Source organism: Sinohyriopsis cumingii, chromosome 4 (genome assembly GCF_028554795.1).
Source record: "Sinohyriopsis cumingii isolate HCF-2022 chromosome 4, ASM2855479v2, whole genome shotgun sequence".
Classification (NCBI taxonomy): Eukaryota; Metazoa; Mollusca; class Bivalvia; order Unionida; family Unionidae; genus Sinohyriopsis; species Sinohyriopsis cumingii.
The window spans coordinates 80,835,538-80,854,254 of NC_142964.1; the positions used below are offsets into that span (position 1 = coordinate 80,835,538).

The following is an 18,717-nucleotide window of genomic DNA, read 5'->3' on the forward strand; positions in this document are numbered from 1 at the left end:
CTTTGTACTTTAAATCATAGTGAATCAGCTGTTCAAACTCTCGAAACAAAGATAATAAAAAATAAATACAAAAGTGGTCAAAATTGTTTCTTGTTGTGCATCCAAGCATCTGATTTTCAGTGTACAATCTAAAATTTGGAAGTCTGCTGGAAGTATATGATTGACCTTTTCGGCATTGCAACCAAACTTTGGGCATAAATTATGACCATATGCCTGTTAACAGCAAGGCTACTTTGTACATGATGTACTTACATCTATGTGTAAATGTACCTGTAAAATTTAGATCAGTGTGAATACATCATATCATGCGTCAAAGTTATTCCAGAAATTGATTTTGTCTACTGTAGACAACTTCAGGTATGCATAAATTACGTCAGTTGCTATATACGAGGTTGGCCAACGTGTTTTCATGAAGTGTGTTAGAGAAGGTGGGCTTTGGCAATCTCCATAGACTCCAATTGCTACAGAATATTCAGGAGGCTGCATTTTTTTTGCTGGCCCATCACTATTAGTGCTTAGTCTCTCTATTATAAAGTCTCAAGCCTATTGCACAAATATTAGGAAGGCCCTTGTCAGGAAATTACAACATTCTCACTTATCCTTAAATGGCCATTGTTAAATATACCTAAAGTGCACTTGGCATCAGGGTCCTTGAAAAAATTGGATAAAGTCCTTGAATTTTGTCACACCAAAGGTGTATGAACCCTGCAGAAGTTTAATAATGAGATGGTGACATCAATACGATTTTCCATCAGAAGGGGCAATTATGCCATCAGCATAGATATGACCGAGGTATACTTCTGTGTCCCAAGAGAGTGTCTTGAACATTTTTTGTAAGCTTACAGTGATGAGGGTTTACCAGTTTCAAGTTCTTAAAATCAGCCCCTGTTTTTTTTTTACCAGACTTATGATTGTGTCATCACCCAGTTCCAGTCGACTTCATCACCAATGGTAGGTTCTAATCTTTGCAAGGACAGAAACAAGCTCCTATCTCCTTTGAATCATCTGGATTTTCTCCTGAGCTGGGAGAAGTCCAATCTTCACCCATCCCAGGGTTTTGTCCACCTGGGTATGGAATTTCTCATCAATCACCAATGCCTTCCTCATGTCATATGGATCATTGAACTTTTCGTCTGATTACCATTTGCTCACTGGTATTCTTTTCCCAGTCCACTTGGTCATAAGGTTAGGATAACCACCAAGATGTCTGTGTCAGTGGTTCAACCTAGGTACCTTATGACAGGAATTCCACTGGAGAAGCTTCAACTAGTTGTGACAATCTGTACAGATGCTAGTTCATATAGTTTGGCAGCCCACCTGTTGTGGGGCTTTCATTCATATGGCCAGCAGAAAATAAGGGTTAGGTGAGATGCCTCTCCACATCATCCTGCTTGAAATAAAGGTGATTATCAATACATTTCAGTTCTGGAAGGACTAGCTCTGCAGGAAAACAGACCTGATTATGCCATTCAACTAAGTAGTAGTGACCTATCTCAAATATGGACAGCAAATCACCTGACCTGTGCATTCTGGTTTGACTCTTCCTATGTTGGTGCAACTAAAACTATGTAAATGTACAAATCGGACACATTCTTGGCAGGCTTTTGTCTACCCTCTCATGGTTTTGGTTCCAAAAATCATAATCAGCAGTTGAGAGGTCAGAAATACAAGCTGATTCTAATAGCACCTCACTGATGGGCCAAGCCCTGGGTCAGTGATCTACCCGATCTAGTGTTAGATTTGCCCAGGATGATTGCAGCCAAGTCAATAAAGTTTCTTTGAGTGCCTCTGTCCCTCAACTCACTGACTTTTGTCTATGGTTCTGTGAGGAGAAACAGTTGGACCCAGTTACAGTGCTACCCATTTATCGCAACATCCTCACACATGACATAATACCATCAGCATAAGAGGCTGTTGACAAAAGTGTTAGGGAGAAAGGGGGCTGAGAAAAAAAAATCAAAATTGAGCAGTCAAATGAAATTCATCTGTAAGGGGTCACTCGTCAGTGCATAAGATTTAAACTTGAGAAAATAAATAATGAAAATTGCGATCAAATGAAGACAAAAGATAAATGCAGATATGAAATACACTTGTACAGTATATGGATAACTACATTTTGTGTTATACAAATGCTGGAAGTATAGTACATGTACCTGTACATGAAAAATCCATGAATTTAGGTATAGGTCACATGTTAGAAAATTCCTTACCAGTCACATCCTGTTAGAAAACACATCTATAAAAAATGGTAATCTTGTTTTATTTACTGTATAATCCATAGTCAGCCAACACGTGTCATCGAACAGTTAACTAATATATTTGTGTTGTCACCGGCAGCACATGGCAGTTTACTTGTTACAGTATTTAACTGCTACATGTACCTAAATTGGACTACATTTTGGGTTGACTGAGACCACAAACGTAAACTTCTTAATCAGGCTACCAAGAAAAAAGGCTACTCATAGGGACGCATAGGTAAATTCAGATATGTCACCAAGTTTTGAATTAATTAAGCACAAGTTAAACTTGTACTTTTGTAAAACACTCCAGAACAAGCAAATAGAGCAATGCGTATAATGCAAATTATCTATATAGCGTAATCAATAAATTTCAAAAAATGGATTTCAGACTCAAATTAATTTAAATGAAATGCTTTTTGCAATCTGGCAGGGATCGGGGATAGTTCTGTATTTTATGCAAGCTTCCTCTATTTTACAGTTGTTCACTGCAACTTTTCTAAATGACTATGTGATTCTTCTGATATTGGCAATGAGCTTGATTGTGAAAAAGATTATGTCAAACCAACACAGATAGGAATGCCTGTCTGCATGAAACACATGGCAAAGGCAACAGCATCACTATCCAGTATGTTGTCTTCATTGCTTTCTATTGAAATGAAATCATTTTGACCAAAGCAATAATCTTGTCATCGGCTAGAACTGCTCGGCACTGTTACAACTGCCATCTGAACACGCGCATCTTTCTGAATTCCAAGAGCTTCATATAAGCCTTCCTCATCAAGATGACATGGGATATCTGAAGTGGAGAATCCATGAAATTTTTCATTTTCATGAAAGAAGGCATGCATAAAGCAGTTCTGTATGGCCTCTGTTTTCACCATCTCCCAAGCTTTGCACAAGCAAATCACCCTTAAATGCTTCTTTTTATGGGTAAGAACATTGATTGTACAAGTGATGGGGAAAAAGGTGGGAGAAAAATTATTTGGACATGTTGGATATCGTCCACATGTGGATACACTGACAAATTATTCACAAGCAAGGCAATTTTTCTTCCTCATCATTCTGTTGAGTTTCGTTTATCAAAATGTATGTCATCCAAGCTTATGTATTTGCATGGTAATTCACCTGAAGATGATGTTCATTCTTAAAACAGCAAGGTCTCTTAGACTTGCAAATAACAAGAAGTGGCAATTTTGTCATTACCAGTCATGATTGATATGACAAGTACTGAGATGCACTCTTTTGGCTACCTCCCATGACAGGCAGCTGACACAAGCTTATTGTTGAAAAAAGCAATAATCTGAAGGAAAAATATACCAGGTGACAGAATTACCTCAGGTTACCCCCAGCATCAAAACCTGGCGATGACATCAAATAATTATAGAGCAAAGTATGAGTTGAAACTGGCAGCTTGTTGACATAAGCAATAAGAAAACAAAGAATTTTTTCAAGTTGGGACTGAGGGCTTCTATCAACATGTACAGTTTTTATATTGATATAAGCATGACAGATTTGGTGGTTATAATAGACAACAGGCCCAGGACTTATTTTCATTGACATAAGTGGCTTGTCAACATAAGTGATGTCAATATAAGTGAGTAGGACTGTACCATCAAAGGCTACCACTCCTTAATATCTGACACATTCAGATATCTTGGTAAAATGATATTGGTCATGATGAAGGTCTATCAGACCTACTTGCCAGTTTTGAATTGACCAACATCTGTCACCCTGTCTCTAAAATGGAATTTGTCCTGGGTTTTAACATGGCTTGATTCTCTGTCAGCATCACATTCAAATGCAGCATTTTGATACTAGACATAATAGAAACTGTTGGCTTGCATGCAGAGTCGACCTTCTTTAGTTTGTATCTCTGAGGATTCATTGCAGACACAAACTTAAAATTTGGTTGGTCCTGGGGTGGAGGTCCTGATAACCACAAGACACAATGTAAATCAAGACAGCCTCTTTGGTTCACTGGAATTTTGTGATTTAGAATTCAGTCTTCTTCTTAACTGGATATAAGAGTTGCATGTGACTATAGGCTGTGAGGCTTTCAAGTTATGAGAATGGGTTATTGTTCACATGGGGATTTCAGCCTTTTAATTCCTTGAAGGATACTCATGTAAAGGTGGGATGCTTAGCATTCCTATTACCTATTTCTTTAATGTTAAAGTGATTAGAAAACATATTTGAAGGAGAAAACAAAAATATTCTCAGTAAAAATTATGTTTCTCTGAGAATAATTACCTGATTACATTATTTAAAACACTCTCCTAGCCACCCTGCCAGGTGAGTATCCTCCTTGGTATCTCGTGCAGTTTAAAAACTAGTGACATCAGTTGGCAGCAACAGAAGGTAATGGTCAAGAGTTTTTGCCCTTTGTTTATGTGATTATAGACAGAAAAGATGAATTTTCATCTTTCAATATGATTGGATTTGGGAGGTAACAAGCTTGTATGCTAGATTAGAGTGATTGGGTTAGTGTTCTCCAAAAAATTGCTATCTAGCACAAGGAAGAAATTCTGATCTGTTGAGACGCACTTGAATTCAAACACCTGTGCTGATCTTTCAGGGAATATAAAGAGACACAGAACATTTCAGAATTATTCTTGCAGCACAATGACTTATGATTCATGAAAGCAGACGTCATGTTGATAGTGATTTAAAACAATCTACCTGTATCTTCAGTGGCATTAGTGATAAAGGTGTTCAGAAGTTCATGTTTCCCAGTATACCATAGAGATACAGTTCTTTTTAAATTCATTTGTCTTGGTCATTAAAACTTAATCATCTGCATCACTCATGTCAGATCAACATTTCTACAGCTCTTTTACTTCCTGACTGAATTTTAAATTAAAAATAAAATGACTCTTTATAAATTCCTAAAATTTCTATGAATTAAAGATCATATATTGAATAGTTTGCTTACAGATACATTGCATTGTTAATATGTTAAGGTACAAACAAATAAAAATTAAGAACTGTTTTCTGCTTCTGGGGGACGTTGCCCTCAAAGACCCCCAGCCCCAGCTTTGCTCCAAGGAAACCATTCTGGGGCACAATGTCCAGTTGTAAATTTAAATTTGTTATCTTTTGATATTTGCAACATTCCATTGTCAGGACAACCTTACTTGACTTTTGTTGCTACTGTATGTGTTGGTTTGGTTTTTCATTGTTTTTATTTATAATGATTTACATATGCTATAGATGATATATTTGCAGTTATGTATTGTTTTTTTGTATGAAAATATTTATACTGTTGTTTTGTAGGCATTTCAACCTTTTTAACATTTTATTTAACCTCATGAATGTATGTATGTGTATATATATATATATATATATATATATATATATATATATATATATATATATATATATATATATATATATATAAATCCTGATGTACTGTGGAAGAGCAAAAAGATTCAATCATTAAAACGGTATGTTATCAAAATAAATTTTCTTCTGAATACTTGTTCATTTATTTAGTAGACAATTTGTAACAATAAAAATAGGTATTAAGCAAAATCTGAGTGTTTTCCAAGAGTTCTGTTTTTTCAGGCAGCTTCAAATACACTGAACAGTGTAATGCTGGATTTGATTTCTGATTTCATATTTAAATGTAAATATTGATTTATTTAGGGTCATGCACAAAATTATCACCAGTATCCAGTGTAATGATGTTTTGAGTCCCATCAAAATGGTTGTTCTGGGAAGACGTAGAATTCGCCTGCCCAGGACACGATTCCGCAGCATCTACAGAGAAGTGCTCTTCCTGGCTTTCACCGCCTGTGGCAGGGAAAATATTGATCATGGTACAAAAATTGCATTTTTTTTCTCATTTGCAGTAGCAGAAAACAAGACATAGGTGTTGCTTTTTCTGTCAGCAGTGATAAGATTTTGTGGATTGTTTTTTTAATTTTATTCCATAAACTTTGAATTAATTATTTTTCGTCATGAGTATCAAGTTTCATGGTATTGCCAAAAATGATGTGTGTCAGTACTTTAATTGGAAGATTGTATATGCTAATGGATTGTTTTGTAGCAAAAACAAAATTGATGACAGTTGATACCCCAACCAAATCAAGATTAATTTACAAGACATACCACTATTCTTAGACAAGACAGTTTTGCTGAATCTTTGTGTATTTTTCCTTGTAAATAGTTTATATTGTGGTGCCAGTTTGATACAGTTTTATTAGGAAAGCTTGTCAGAGCACATATAATGATGTCATCCATCAGTTCCCCATTTAATTTAATATATACTGTTATAAATGTTTTCAGGAAACTTGCATTTGGGTCAAGTAAGAAACCAACTGATTTCAGGTTTAAAATGTCAAAGCTCAAGTAGGCCTGATATGCTCACCTGTCACACATTGGTCTAGCAAGGCAGGTCCATTGAGTTAAAAGAAACACCCATATGATGGTCATTTGCAGCTATTTGGTACAGATTGGTGGTATCTCACATGTGGTTTATCTGTATTCTTTGAGCAACTTCAGCTGGACTAAATGGTGCTGTGGCATCTCTTGTACAAGTGTGAGAGGTGTTCATGCTAGGATTGGAATTCTTTCACATTTGACCATATATAGTAAGGCAGTGTTAGAGACAAAGTCATTCTGTGATGAGTTTTAGAAACGTTAGTAACAGTAGCCATACCTGATAAGGAAATAAGCTTCATTTATTTCCTTTTCTATTTGGTTGTTTTGGAAACTTCATCATTGCTAGAGAAGCCAACCCAGACAACTTTAACAGAGCATGTCTTTAGAAACATTCATGCCAAGTTTATCAGAATTTTCTTGGATATTCTGAAGAACTTGAAAATATGTTTTCCATGTTTTCTGTGAAAGCCACATCATTGCTTAGATAGCCACCCTGGACAAAATTTTAATCAACCATATCATAAAAAACATTCCTACCAGATTTTATCAACATTAGCTTTATGATTCTGGAGAAGATGTTGAAAATAGGTTTTTTACATGGTTGCTATGGAAGCCAAACTGTTGCTTGGATATTTGTATCAGACTTAGTTTTTCATAGCACATTCCAGATTCTATCAAAGCTGTCTTTGCCATTCTACAGAAGAAACAGAAAGTAGGTTTTCCAGCTAAGGAAGCCACACTATTGCTATGAGAACCACTCTGTAAACAATTTTTATAGAGCATGTCCTGACAAACTTTTGTACCAAGTTGGATTGAAAATGGCTCATCCATTCCTTTAATTGAGCTATAAAGATAGGTTTTCCATATGGTTGCCATGAAAGCAACACCATTGCTAGGTAAGCTACCCATAACATGATTTTGACAGTGCATGACCTAACACATATTCATCTCATGTTCAGTCACATTTGACTTAGTTCTGGAATGTTTGTCTTTAAATAGCTTTTCCATATGGTTTCTGAGGAAGCCACACTTCAGCTAAGGGAGCAAATCCAGTAACATTTGTAATGAAGTATGTTCTAATCAAAATTTGTTCAGTGTTCTTGAGATGTTAGAAATAGGTTTTCCCTGTGGTTGCTATGGAAGCCAAACTATTGCTAGGTGGGTCATGTTGGACAAAAAGTCCAAATTAGGTTTTCAGTTTTGGTTTTTATAAAAGTGTGTTTGGCTAGGTGAGCAATCCCAAATAATTTTGGTAGAACATGTCCAGAGGAACATTCCTTCCAAGTTTGATTGAAACTTGCCATAAACTTTCAATGTAGCAGTGTTATCAGACAAAAAAACATGGAGGATGCAAACTGGGCATAAGGTTCATTATTTGAGCTGGGAAAGTTAACAGAAATGTCATTGAGTGATTTTGAACCCAAAAATGATATTGAATACGAGTTCCAGGTACATGCTGGATGTACAAAATAGACAGCATGCTGGTCAACCCCTTATTAGCTATATTTCAAAATTAAATGTAGAAAAGGCAGAATACCATGTCAAATTACATTGCAGGCAATTTAAAAGTAGAGTGCTCTTTAAATTTCTGTTCTCAGACAATTCAACCCTGAGAGATCTTGTGCTTCAAAACTGTAAAGCGCAGTAAGGGTTAAGATCATTTAAATAATTTAAAAGCTAGGATATTTATTTGACCTTTGTCTGAACAAGCAGACTATGGCAGTGATGGAGTTAAAACCTAATACAGCATCATGGAACAGATAAGAAATCGGCATGGTAGTCATTAAAGCACTGGGAAACTTTGGGAGAGCTCATATTAGTGAGATATCTTATTTTGGAGCAGAAATATCAATGAGAATACCTATGAACTATAGAAAATTGTACATAACAACCATAAAAAACAGTTACCCAACTGACTAAGCTAGATCTGTGTAAAATGCAGGCCTGAAAGGGGGTTCTCAGTACAGAAACAAATTCATAGATATGGAACAGATGAAGCTCAGAAACACTCCATTTATTAATGCTTGTGCAGCTAGAGGAGGCAGCTTCTCAGGATTTTGAAATCAGTATAGCTCTAACAGAGTGGAGAAGCAAGAAAGAGAGGTGGATATTTAAGTGTGATGTAAATATTGAACTGTGGCCCCTGTTTAGTTTCAATTCCCTCCCCCCAGGTTTGGTGACGAGTGGAGAATAATTGGTGCAGTAGTAAGTGCATTAATACTAGCGCTCCCTCTTTAAGCACAGTGGCTGATTTTTTTCTCTTCAGTTTTGAAATCATTGAATCTTCATTTTTGAAGAGAGACAATGCTTAGTTTCTACTATTGAGAGCTTTTGAGCAGCCCTAATTCACTCGGGTTTTGTAAGGTGCAGCCATTGGTTTGGATTTTCACATTGCTGACCTTTAAAGGTATTTTGAGCGGTAGAGACCAGTGTCTCACTCACCAACAACCTCACGGGTGTCTTATGGTCTTTAACTAAAAACTGATATGAGCCTTTGGGTGAGGTTTCCTATGAGAATCTTACCCTCAAGAGCATTTTCTTGATTTCCTTAGGGTTCACGAGATGAAGGAGTCAGCTTTGTGCCCTGTTTGTTGAACAAGGTTGTGTTATGCACAGTGGCAGTCAAGTCAGTGTCTCCTCTCTGTTGACCAGATTTTGAGCTACCTTTGTTGGTACCACTGGTGAGATTGCCAGTCTCAGTCATATCTGTGCTGGGGATGATCAAGATCGTTTTTTTTTATCCCAGATTATGGTATTAAGGTTCAATATGACAGCTTCTAAAAACAAGGGTAGAAAAAAAATTCTTCTTCCCCTAAAAATGCTTAGCTGACATTTCAGTATATGTTTCTTCTGGGTAGTATTGTCAAAACAAGAGAGTTTTTCAGTCTCTGACTGATTGGATCATTCGTTCATGAAGATAAAAGCCCATGAAGTCGAAACCATTGCTACACCTTAGGCCTGTGTAACTCATTCATCACTGGAGGATGTTGTGAATGCCATATTTTGTCAATCACGCCTTCATTTCTTAATGCATCAGAGTGAAGGCATATATTGTTTAGTTACCACACCAAAAGCTGCAGAAGATACAAGATTCTAACTTACAGTATTTGACACTTTTGCAGTAAGGGTGTGCATTCCCAGTTATTACAGTTCTTTGGGCAGTCAACTTCTCACTGCACTATGCAGTACTGGCTGGTAACATGTCACCGATATTTAAATGTAGTTTTTGGTGAGTTAAAACTAATTTTAATTATGTAATACTTACCTGTCAGTATTACCAGATTCCATCCTCTCACCCTACTCTGATGTCCCATGAGTAGTCCAGTCCTGAATAGATAAGGACTTAGCACATCTGCTGGTGACAAGGTCATCAGACTGAATCTGTGTTATCCCAAAATAACAAGTTATGTAATACTTCCAAGTAAGTATTAATCAATATAAATTAGTTTTATCACCCCACTCCATCTAAGAAAAAAAAACAACCCAACAATCCTCATTTGTGATCTTGAGGTGCATATACCAAGGCAGATCTAAGTCTACAGTATATACTTGCTTGCAAGTCAACTTGACTACAAGAGTACCCCCCCTTCCATTTTAGGGCTACAAAAAGACACTTTCTCTTTGACCCTCCTCTAAGTTGGGTTATATTTTGCACATCAGAACCAACAGAAGGGGTGGCTTGTTGTCAGTGAGTCATAGTTGCACTTTGGAAAAATAAATAAACCAAATTGGAGAGAAAGAGATAGAAAAAATAACAATAAAACCAGTGTAAATTTAATATTGAGTGGAATGTGACAAATAAATTGACAATTTAAAATTTGTTTTATTTAAATCCATTAAAATCAATGATGCTTGACATTTTCAATTGATTTTTATGGTAAATTCATGATTTTTTAAAAAATAGGTTACATGCTTTTATAAAAATAGTTCAGAATGATCCAATTCAAAATAACCAATAATATGTTAATTATACACATCATACAAACAAACTGAAAGTTAAGTCCATATTTTTGTGATTCACAGTACCATATAAATGTCACTATCAAATGTCATCTGGTACAAAGTCCAAGATTTCATCCTCATTGTCTGATACTAGACACCAGTCGATCATGTTTTGGGTCTTTGGCAGTAAGAGATGGAAAGTTTAAATGTATGATTAAGTTTGAAAAAATAATTGAACCTGTTCTGCTTTGATGTCTTTTACTGTTGCCTTTCAGATGCTTTTGATCGTGAATACAAGAATGCATTCACCCGATTGTCTGGTGGAGAAATCAAGAGGTTACAAAGAGATGACCAGCCAAGATCAGCTCAAATAATATGGTGCAGGAAGGTGTTTGGAGAACTGGAAGTTTGAAAACCGCATCCATCCAACAAAAGTTATTTTATGGAAAGTTTGATAACTGTTCTATTTACCATATACTTGTCCCTACTATGACGTATCTTAATATTCCATGTTCATTATTTTTGTATTATTGATTCATTGGCTTGGTACTCTATTTGCTTTTGCTGCATTTGTCACAGAGCTTTAGTTATGGTGCCCATTACTTCTTCTGTTAAATGCATGAAGCAACATGACTTCCAGATTTAAATTGCTGTCTTAAACAAACTGTTACACAATGCATATTTATTCTTATGTTTTCAATGGAAGCAGAGAAACAGTTCTTCATACTTATTATTTCTTCTCTTTTGCCATAAGAAATAATGCATAAAAGCAGGAGTAGACATATATCAGGTGACAGCTGAGCTGGTGCCAAATCCAGTGTGAGCCATATTCAACATTTGAGAAGCCTGGATGATATGTGGCCCCATTTTCACCAATGTGAATCAGCTCAGACTTAAAACCTGTGATTCATCAATTTTAAGTCAGTTTTCAATTTTAGCAGTCAGATTGCAGAATTCTAAACCTAGGTTCAAGAATAAAATCCAGTATTGTTGTGAAATTGGGTCCATGCTGGTAAGTTACAAAAATTTTTTCACTCAGATTTGAACTGAACTCCATATTCTAACATCTGATTGTTTCTTCTCAAAGTGCCAATCAGTTGGCAAAATTTTCAGCTGGATATGTTTTTATAACTTTGAATCATGTAGGACCTGTTAGTCATGTGAAGTTTCAGAAGACTTAAACCCTGATGCACCATTTACTACAGCTTTATGATCTGCTTGCCATATTCATTTTAAGTGTTTGCCATTGTCCTAAAAGAACGATACATCCACAGCTAATCCTGTCTACCGTATTCTGTCAATATGGTTATATCTATGAGGTCCCCATCAAAAGTATAATTTTGATATCCCAGGCCAGCATTGTGTGATACAGCTTATCTATTGATGTTACGTCATGCAACAACTTCTTTACTGTTTCAGATCCGTGGGATGTGATTTGGGGTGCTGTAAAAATGCTCAGTAGTTATGGAATTTTTGTGCATCGGATGGGGTTTTCATATTGGATAAAATGGGGACACTTTTGCAAGGGAAGGAGCTTAACATAACTTGGACAGGTCTGCTGTTGATATGCCACAGAATTCTATATATTATTTTTAATTGACATTGGCATAGCAGTAACACTGTAATAAGCAGCAAGTATTATCATTGTTAATTTGGCCATATGTTTGTGTATACAGCATTTATGTTGACAGATCTGTTCATCTTTGTCAGATTGTTCTTACTTTCAATATGACTGCAACCTGATCTCACTCTTTACATTGGTAATATCTTGTAATATTGTCTGCAAGTTTTGAATTCATGGTTTTCCAAAGTCAGAAAAATAAAAAAATTGTCTTATTTTTTTTATTACTGTGACTTAATGTTTTTAAGTTACACAGCACACTTACAAATCTTTACTACAACTTTAAATGAACTTAAATCATTTAAATGCCTAGAATGTTGAAACTTGTGTGCTGTGCTTTAAGGCTACAGAGAGAATTTTAGCCTGATTAACCTCTGGAATAGTGGGGAGTACCTGTCAGTTTTGGACCTCATTATTCCAATTAGTCATGGTTAGCATATTTCAGTGTTCACCTACTTACAAGGATGTTCACTTATGCAGTCTTTCATCTTCATTCCAAATTGTAAGGGACACTATTCCTTTGCCCTCCATATCTTGGAGACGTGCTATATTATTTCAGTGGGATGAAAATAAAATACTTGAAAATAACCATTGTTCATGTACAACAAATTTAATGTGGCATACAAGTAACCTATAAAAACACTGACATGTTTTTATATATGATTTACCTGAAAAAAGCTGCAATTTTCGGTTTTGGCTGTTGCCATCATTTGACTTTTATCTTTACCATCTATATACCAATGTTTCAAATAGTAATTCCCTTTTTCTCTGAAACTTTTTTCCTTTAAAACAATGCATTGTTAAAATGTTACATTACATATTTATGCAGGCTTTGTCCTTGAGATATTGAGGGGTTTTGTCATTAATTCAACCATCCAGATATCATCAGGTTTGGCTGTCAGTGATTTTGGGACAGCAAAACAGACTTTGAATATGTCCAAGTTGTTGGTTTAATTGAAACAAACCATCATATGAAAATTTTGATCACCTTTGTTGATCTTTAGCATCAGTATAGTATAATCATGTAACATGCATACATAAAGAGAAAATACAGTTTTCTAGTTTTCTAATGTGTGAACAGAAAATATAGGTGCAGTTTTTGATTTTTTTGTGCTCAAAGAGAAATTGTAAGTGCATTCTTTATCTTTCCAAAGTATATGAACATGTATGCTGACTGAAAATATGTACCTATAGTTGTGCAGCAGTCGAGATTTTGGGGACAGTGGACTTAAATACACTGCCTACTTTTATTAATTCTTGGCTAAAACATTCATATATCAAACATGTCAGTATCCTTCAAAAGTAAATTTATTAATATATGCTGTTCATGGTTATACAGTATTTATTAAATTTCTAAGTACAATTGTATTTAGATTACCTTGTGTATGCAGTATGATAAGAGGACACCCTTAAACTATCTCTGGATGGGGGTTAATGATGGGTAAGGGGGAGGGAGAAAACAATGCCAAATAACCGCAGAAGATTAGATAACAAGTATTGAATGACTTTGTATCACCTCTTTGGCAACAAATATACTAGGTGTTTCATACCTAATTATTTTTGCTCAGTTGGTAATATTCAGTTTCTTACCACTCCACATCTTCAGGGTCTGTATGAACTGAAAATTGTTTGCTAGACCTTTTTTGTGTATCATAACCATGTTTGTTAACTGTTTCAGATGTTGACTTTTTCCTCAGAATAGTGTAAATTCTGTTTTGAGATTCAAGTCCCCTCTGACAATCAGCAGTTTATAAAGGCAGAACCACTTAAGTGTTGGGCAGTGTGAATAAATTGTGGAACTGGTCCTGATGACATTATTTTCCACAATTTTTCATTTGTCACCTTGATATTTCTTATCACTGCTTTTTGCTATATCTTTAATTATCATCAGAACATCAATCTTTTTCTCTTTGCTAGTTGTGTTCTCAGCATAGTCTTTCCATCTCCTCCACTTTCCGAAGAAATCAGTTGTCATTCATTTTGACATGCCGCTGTAGAAATTTCCTTAATGTCTAATCAGTGTATCGATTTGTGGTACCCTTCATGGAAACCGTTTAGTCAGAACACTTCCGAAATTTCAGTTAAAGAGCCACAAATTTAGATGATACAGTTTCTTGCATTCTGACATTAATTCTGCCTAAATATAGATAGATTGAGATCATGGACTCAGATAGACCATTTCATAAAACTTTGTTTTGAATAAAACAATTTCATGCATTGTGTATGATAAATCAAGGTAACTGCATGTAATTTGTGTGATCTGTCCAATATTGAATTTTATAAGTTCTGTAACTAATTTCTGGAAGAAACCTGTGATCCTGCTCCAGCATGTTAGTACATATAGTGCAGTGTGACCATTGAGAGTTTTTTATATTAATCAGTTTCCAGTATTGCAAACCTCAGTTTGAAAGTAGCAAGTAGCTGACATACTATAATAGAATCTTAAAAACAACACCACGCTGTGCATTATTTCTCTCATTCCAAGATGGCTTGAGGGAACTATAACTAAACAGCATTATGCTTAGTTATGGTAAAAGCAACATTGTATGTTGTACACAAAAACACAAACATTTTGGGTCTTAAAATCACATTGTAATTATATCCCATCAATCTGAGAACTCGGTAATATAACTAATTTTAGCATGTTGAATAGGATGCATTAACATACCCAGTTATATAATATGTACCTATTCCTGGAGTTGTGTAATATGGACCTATTCCTGGACTTGTATAATATGGACCTATTCCTGGAGTTGTATAATATGTACCTATTCCTGGAGTTGTATAATATGTACCTATTCCTAGAGTTGTATAATATAGACCTATTCCTGGAGTTGTATAATATGGACCTATTCCTAGAGTTGTATAATATTTACCTATTCCTGGAGTTGTGTAATATGGACCTATTCCTGGACTTGTATAATATGGACCTATTCCTGGAGTTGTATAATATGTACCTATTCCTGGAGTTATATAATATGTACCTATTCCTGGAGTTATGTATTATGGACCTATTTCAGGAGTTGTATAATATGGACCTATTCCTGGAGTTATATATTATGGACCTATTCCAGGAGTTGTATAATATGGACCTATTCCTGGAGTTATATATTATAGACCTATTCCTGGACGTATATAACATCGACCTATTCCTCAAGATGGAGGTAGGCAGTTGAGGTATAATGAGAAATTTGATAGTGTGAGATACATGTGCTTCACAAACAACACATTGAGTGAGTGTTCTATTATACTATTTATTAGGTAATATTTTCATTGAAAATTTTGTCCATGTCTTCTGCATCAAAGTCAGTAAGAAAAAATATTTACACAATCTTCACTTTTTACATTTGTGTTATTGTTTTCAAGTATAATGTAAATTTAAAAGTAGATTTATGGTTACATATTAATTCTTGGGTGCTACAATCTTCAGGACTTGTATGCATATGTGTATGTTGTGAGTATAAGACAGGAAAGGGAAGAATAAATATTCTGAGAAAAATCTTTATCAACTGAATAGTAAACATGCTGTACTCTGTGCCAGACTTTTTATCACTCCATGTTTTTCTTCAGTGTATGAAATATATTAGGTAAAAGTGGAGTAGTTATTGTCAAGTCTGCATTGGCAGAAGATTGGCACAGTGATCAGTTTCGAATCAGTGTGCATGTCTTTCCATCCTTCCTTACTCAAGACTAACTTTAACATTAAACTTTTTGTATATGGTCAGTTTCTTAAGTACAGTTTGCCACCGAGTCATGCTAAATGTTATGTGGATATAGTTTATGTACAACACCACTTTACCAAAATCTCTGGAGTGAGCTTGACATGCAGCTATGGCCAGCATATTATGGACTGTAACTGCTCAGGTTTAAGTGCAATACTTTTCTAAAGACAATTTTATGCTCAAACACGGATGAGATTTTTTTTCAGTGCTAGACATACCTTAACAAATACTTCATGTATAAATAGATTTTAATCCATGGAATGTGTGCATAGTAACGATATGAAATGTGGTTTTCATTTTGAATAATGATTCCAGGTGGGTTTTTATATAAACAATAATGAAATAATGTCAGGATAATGTCAGTTTTATTTACCTTGCTATTATCCATGTCCAGATAGAGGGATAACACAATTATTATGCTAGATGTATAATTTTTCATTTAATTAATCATGTCACTGTTCTCTTAGACTGTATTTCAGATTTGATGTCTTCAGTGCATGTTGTTGATGTCAGTTGCTTTTTTTTCCTAATGATTGCAACACTACCTTTGTATATAAATCCATAAAACTGCTAACATTCCGAAATCAACATGTGATCTTTGTATCCTACTTCCTCGAATTCCTGTTAAATACAAAACAGCTGTGTAAATAGAGAATATGAAAACTGTAGTTTAAAAGCGCATTTTTCTACAATAATCATTCATTGAACATTTACATACATAAATAGCTGGGCTTTCTCTTTGAGTTGAAAATATATGTACCTTATCATTGTCTAGTAGATACTAAAATTTACAGACCAATCATTTTTAGCCAGTATATGGCTAAGTGAGCATATGATACGGCCCAACATCCATTATGTACCATTTATCCATACATCAGCAATTGAATGTTGCCACTTTAGAGTCCATATTTCTGATCCTAATTCAATTAAACTTGGAATATGGGTTTATATCATCAAAATCTAAGCAGAGTTAAATAATGAGAGAGATCATGCATTTCAGTGAATTGATCTTTGGTTATCCTTGTTACTATTCAGAAAACCACATTTTTACTATGAATTTGACCAGACTTGTAATATATGCTTATATTGTTATGATCTCGAATGAGTTTGATAGTGCTAATGAAATAGTAATGCATCTTGTTGACAGAGCTTGTTACCACTAGGTGGTATTTCTGATTCAGTTGTGATAAAACATGGATTATATATCAATATCTTGAAATGAGTTTTGCTAATGAGTGAGATCCATGTATTACTAATTAGACGATGTCGTATCTGATTGGCTATTGACTGCATTTGTTGCCACTCTGGAAGCCATATTTCTGATCTGACTTGGATCAAACTTGAAATATGGGCTTATATCATCAATATCTTGGATGGATTCAATGAGTTAGATCCTATTAATACATCTGATTGGCTGGGTTTGCTGCCACTGTGGATGTCAAAAATCACAGTTTGCATATTACCGTAGATACAATACACTGTGTATGCATTATTTTCGTCATTTCATATAATAAATGTTGTTAGTCACATGCTATTTCAGATTTATATTTAGCATTTTTGGCCTTTAATACAAAAAATAAATGATATCCCAATATTCTTTTCTTCTGAACCACTTCCATGTTTAATTGCTATTATTAACCCAAATGTACAGATCCTTCAATTTTCTGGTAGCCAATCCTAGAAATTTAATTTAAAAATAGATAAGTTATGGACTTTGTTGAATGTTATGGTTAGAAAGCATTTAATTTCATTCATAGGTGACACTATTAGGCATCATGCTCAATCTGATGTTTACTATTCAATACTCTCGTATTTGTTAGCACCTACTGGACATATACTAAAAGGCATGATTCAGTAATAGCTTCCTTTGCATGCTGTTTGCATGGTTCATATTTACATCGGGTTTTATGAGATGAACATAATTATTTAGGTAACTACCCTATATAGGGTCTTTTATCAAAGAAATATAATTTGGTCGTGATACCTTGGTGTACTTTTGGTACGTTGAGTGGGATAAATGAGTTTTTAAATTCAGTTCCAACCAATTAAATTTTTTAGCAAGAAACTGGAAACAATATTTAGTTTGACCTAAAGGACAATGATGCAACTAAATGCATCAAACTTTCCTTTTCACTGTGCTGTTTTACTGCATATATCAATTTGCTTTCACATGCTTTTATTTGTCACTTACCAGGTGAATGATCACGGCACCCCACCCACCCCCATCCATTTCTTGTTTTTTCCAAAATAATATATGTTAACAAGATGGAGTTATAGTTTAAATTTGGTGTTTGATGATAAGATATTTGTTTACCTATCCTGACTTTTTAAATTTTTGGGCTGTATTAAATATATTCATGGTGTTTGTTTTAAAACTATATTGTTGTTTTCATGAGGATATGTAGTAATGATTTTATGCTATGATATGCTTGTATATTATTGTTAATATTGTTATGTGCTTTAAAAATAAATAAATGATGACATGTCCAGGTCTTTTTATTGTTTTACACTATATATAGGTACACTTTAACATTAAAAGAAGATTTTATGATCATGGATTGTTTTTTCATAGAAATATGCATAAACTCGAGCAATTTTAAAACTCCTATTTTTAGAAAATATTTGGTGTTGCCATAGAGAAGTAGGCTTTTAAATGTGGACTTGTTCCAGGAGATGGAGCAATGCATTTGACTTATATAGATGTGACATCTGTGGCAAAATGCACAGTATACATGTACTCCTGTTTGTAAGTTGACTTAATTATAAGTTCAGGTCTGAAAAAATTACTTCTATATGTCAGGTTGTTTTT

General features: G+C 34.8%; 1 protein-coding gene across 1 annotated transcript in view; it reads left to right on the forward strand.

Annotated features, from left to right (window-relative positions):
- Positions 1 to 18,393, forward strand: part of LOC149801533 (C-myc promoter-binding protein-like) — a 36,730-nt gene extending 18,337 nt beyond the window's left edge. The window contains exons 6-7 of the mRNA XM_089956810.1: positions 5,886 to 6,058; positions 10,841 to 18,393. Coding sequence (XP_089812936.1) covers positions 5,886 to 6,058; positions 10,841 to 10,977 — 310 coding nt within the window. The 3' untranslated portion in view covers positions 10,978 to 18,393. The remainder of the gene's footprint in view (positions 1 to 5,885; positions 6,059 to 10,840) is intronic.
- The last annotated feature ends 324 nt before the right edge of the window (positions 18,394 to 18,717 follow it).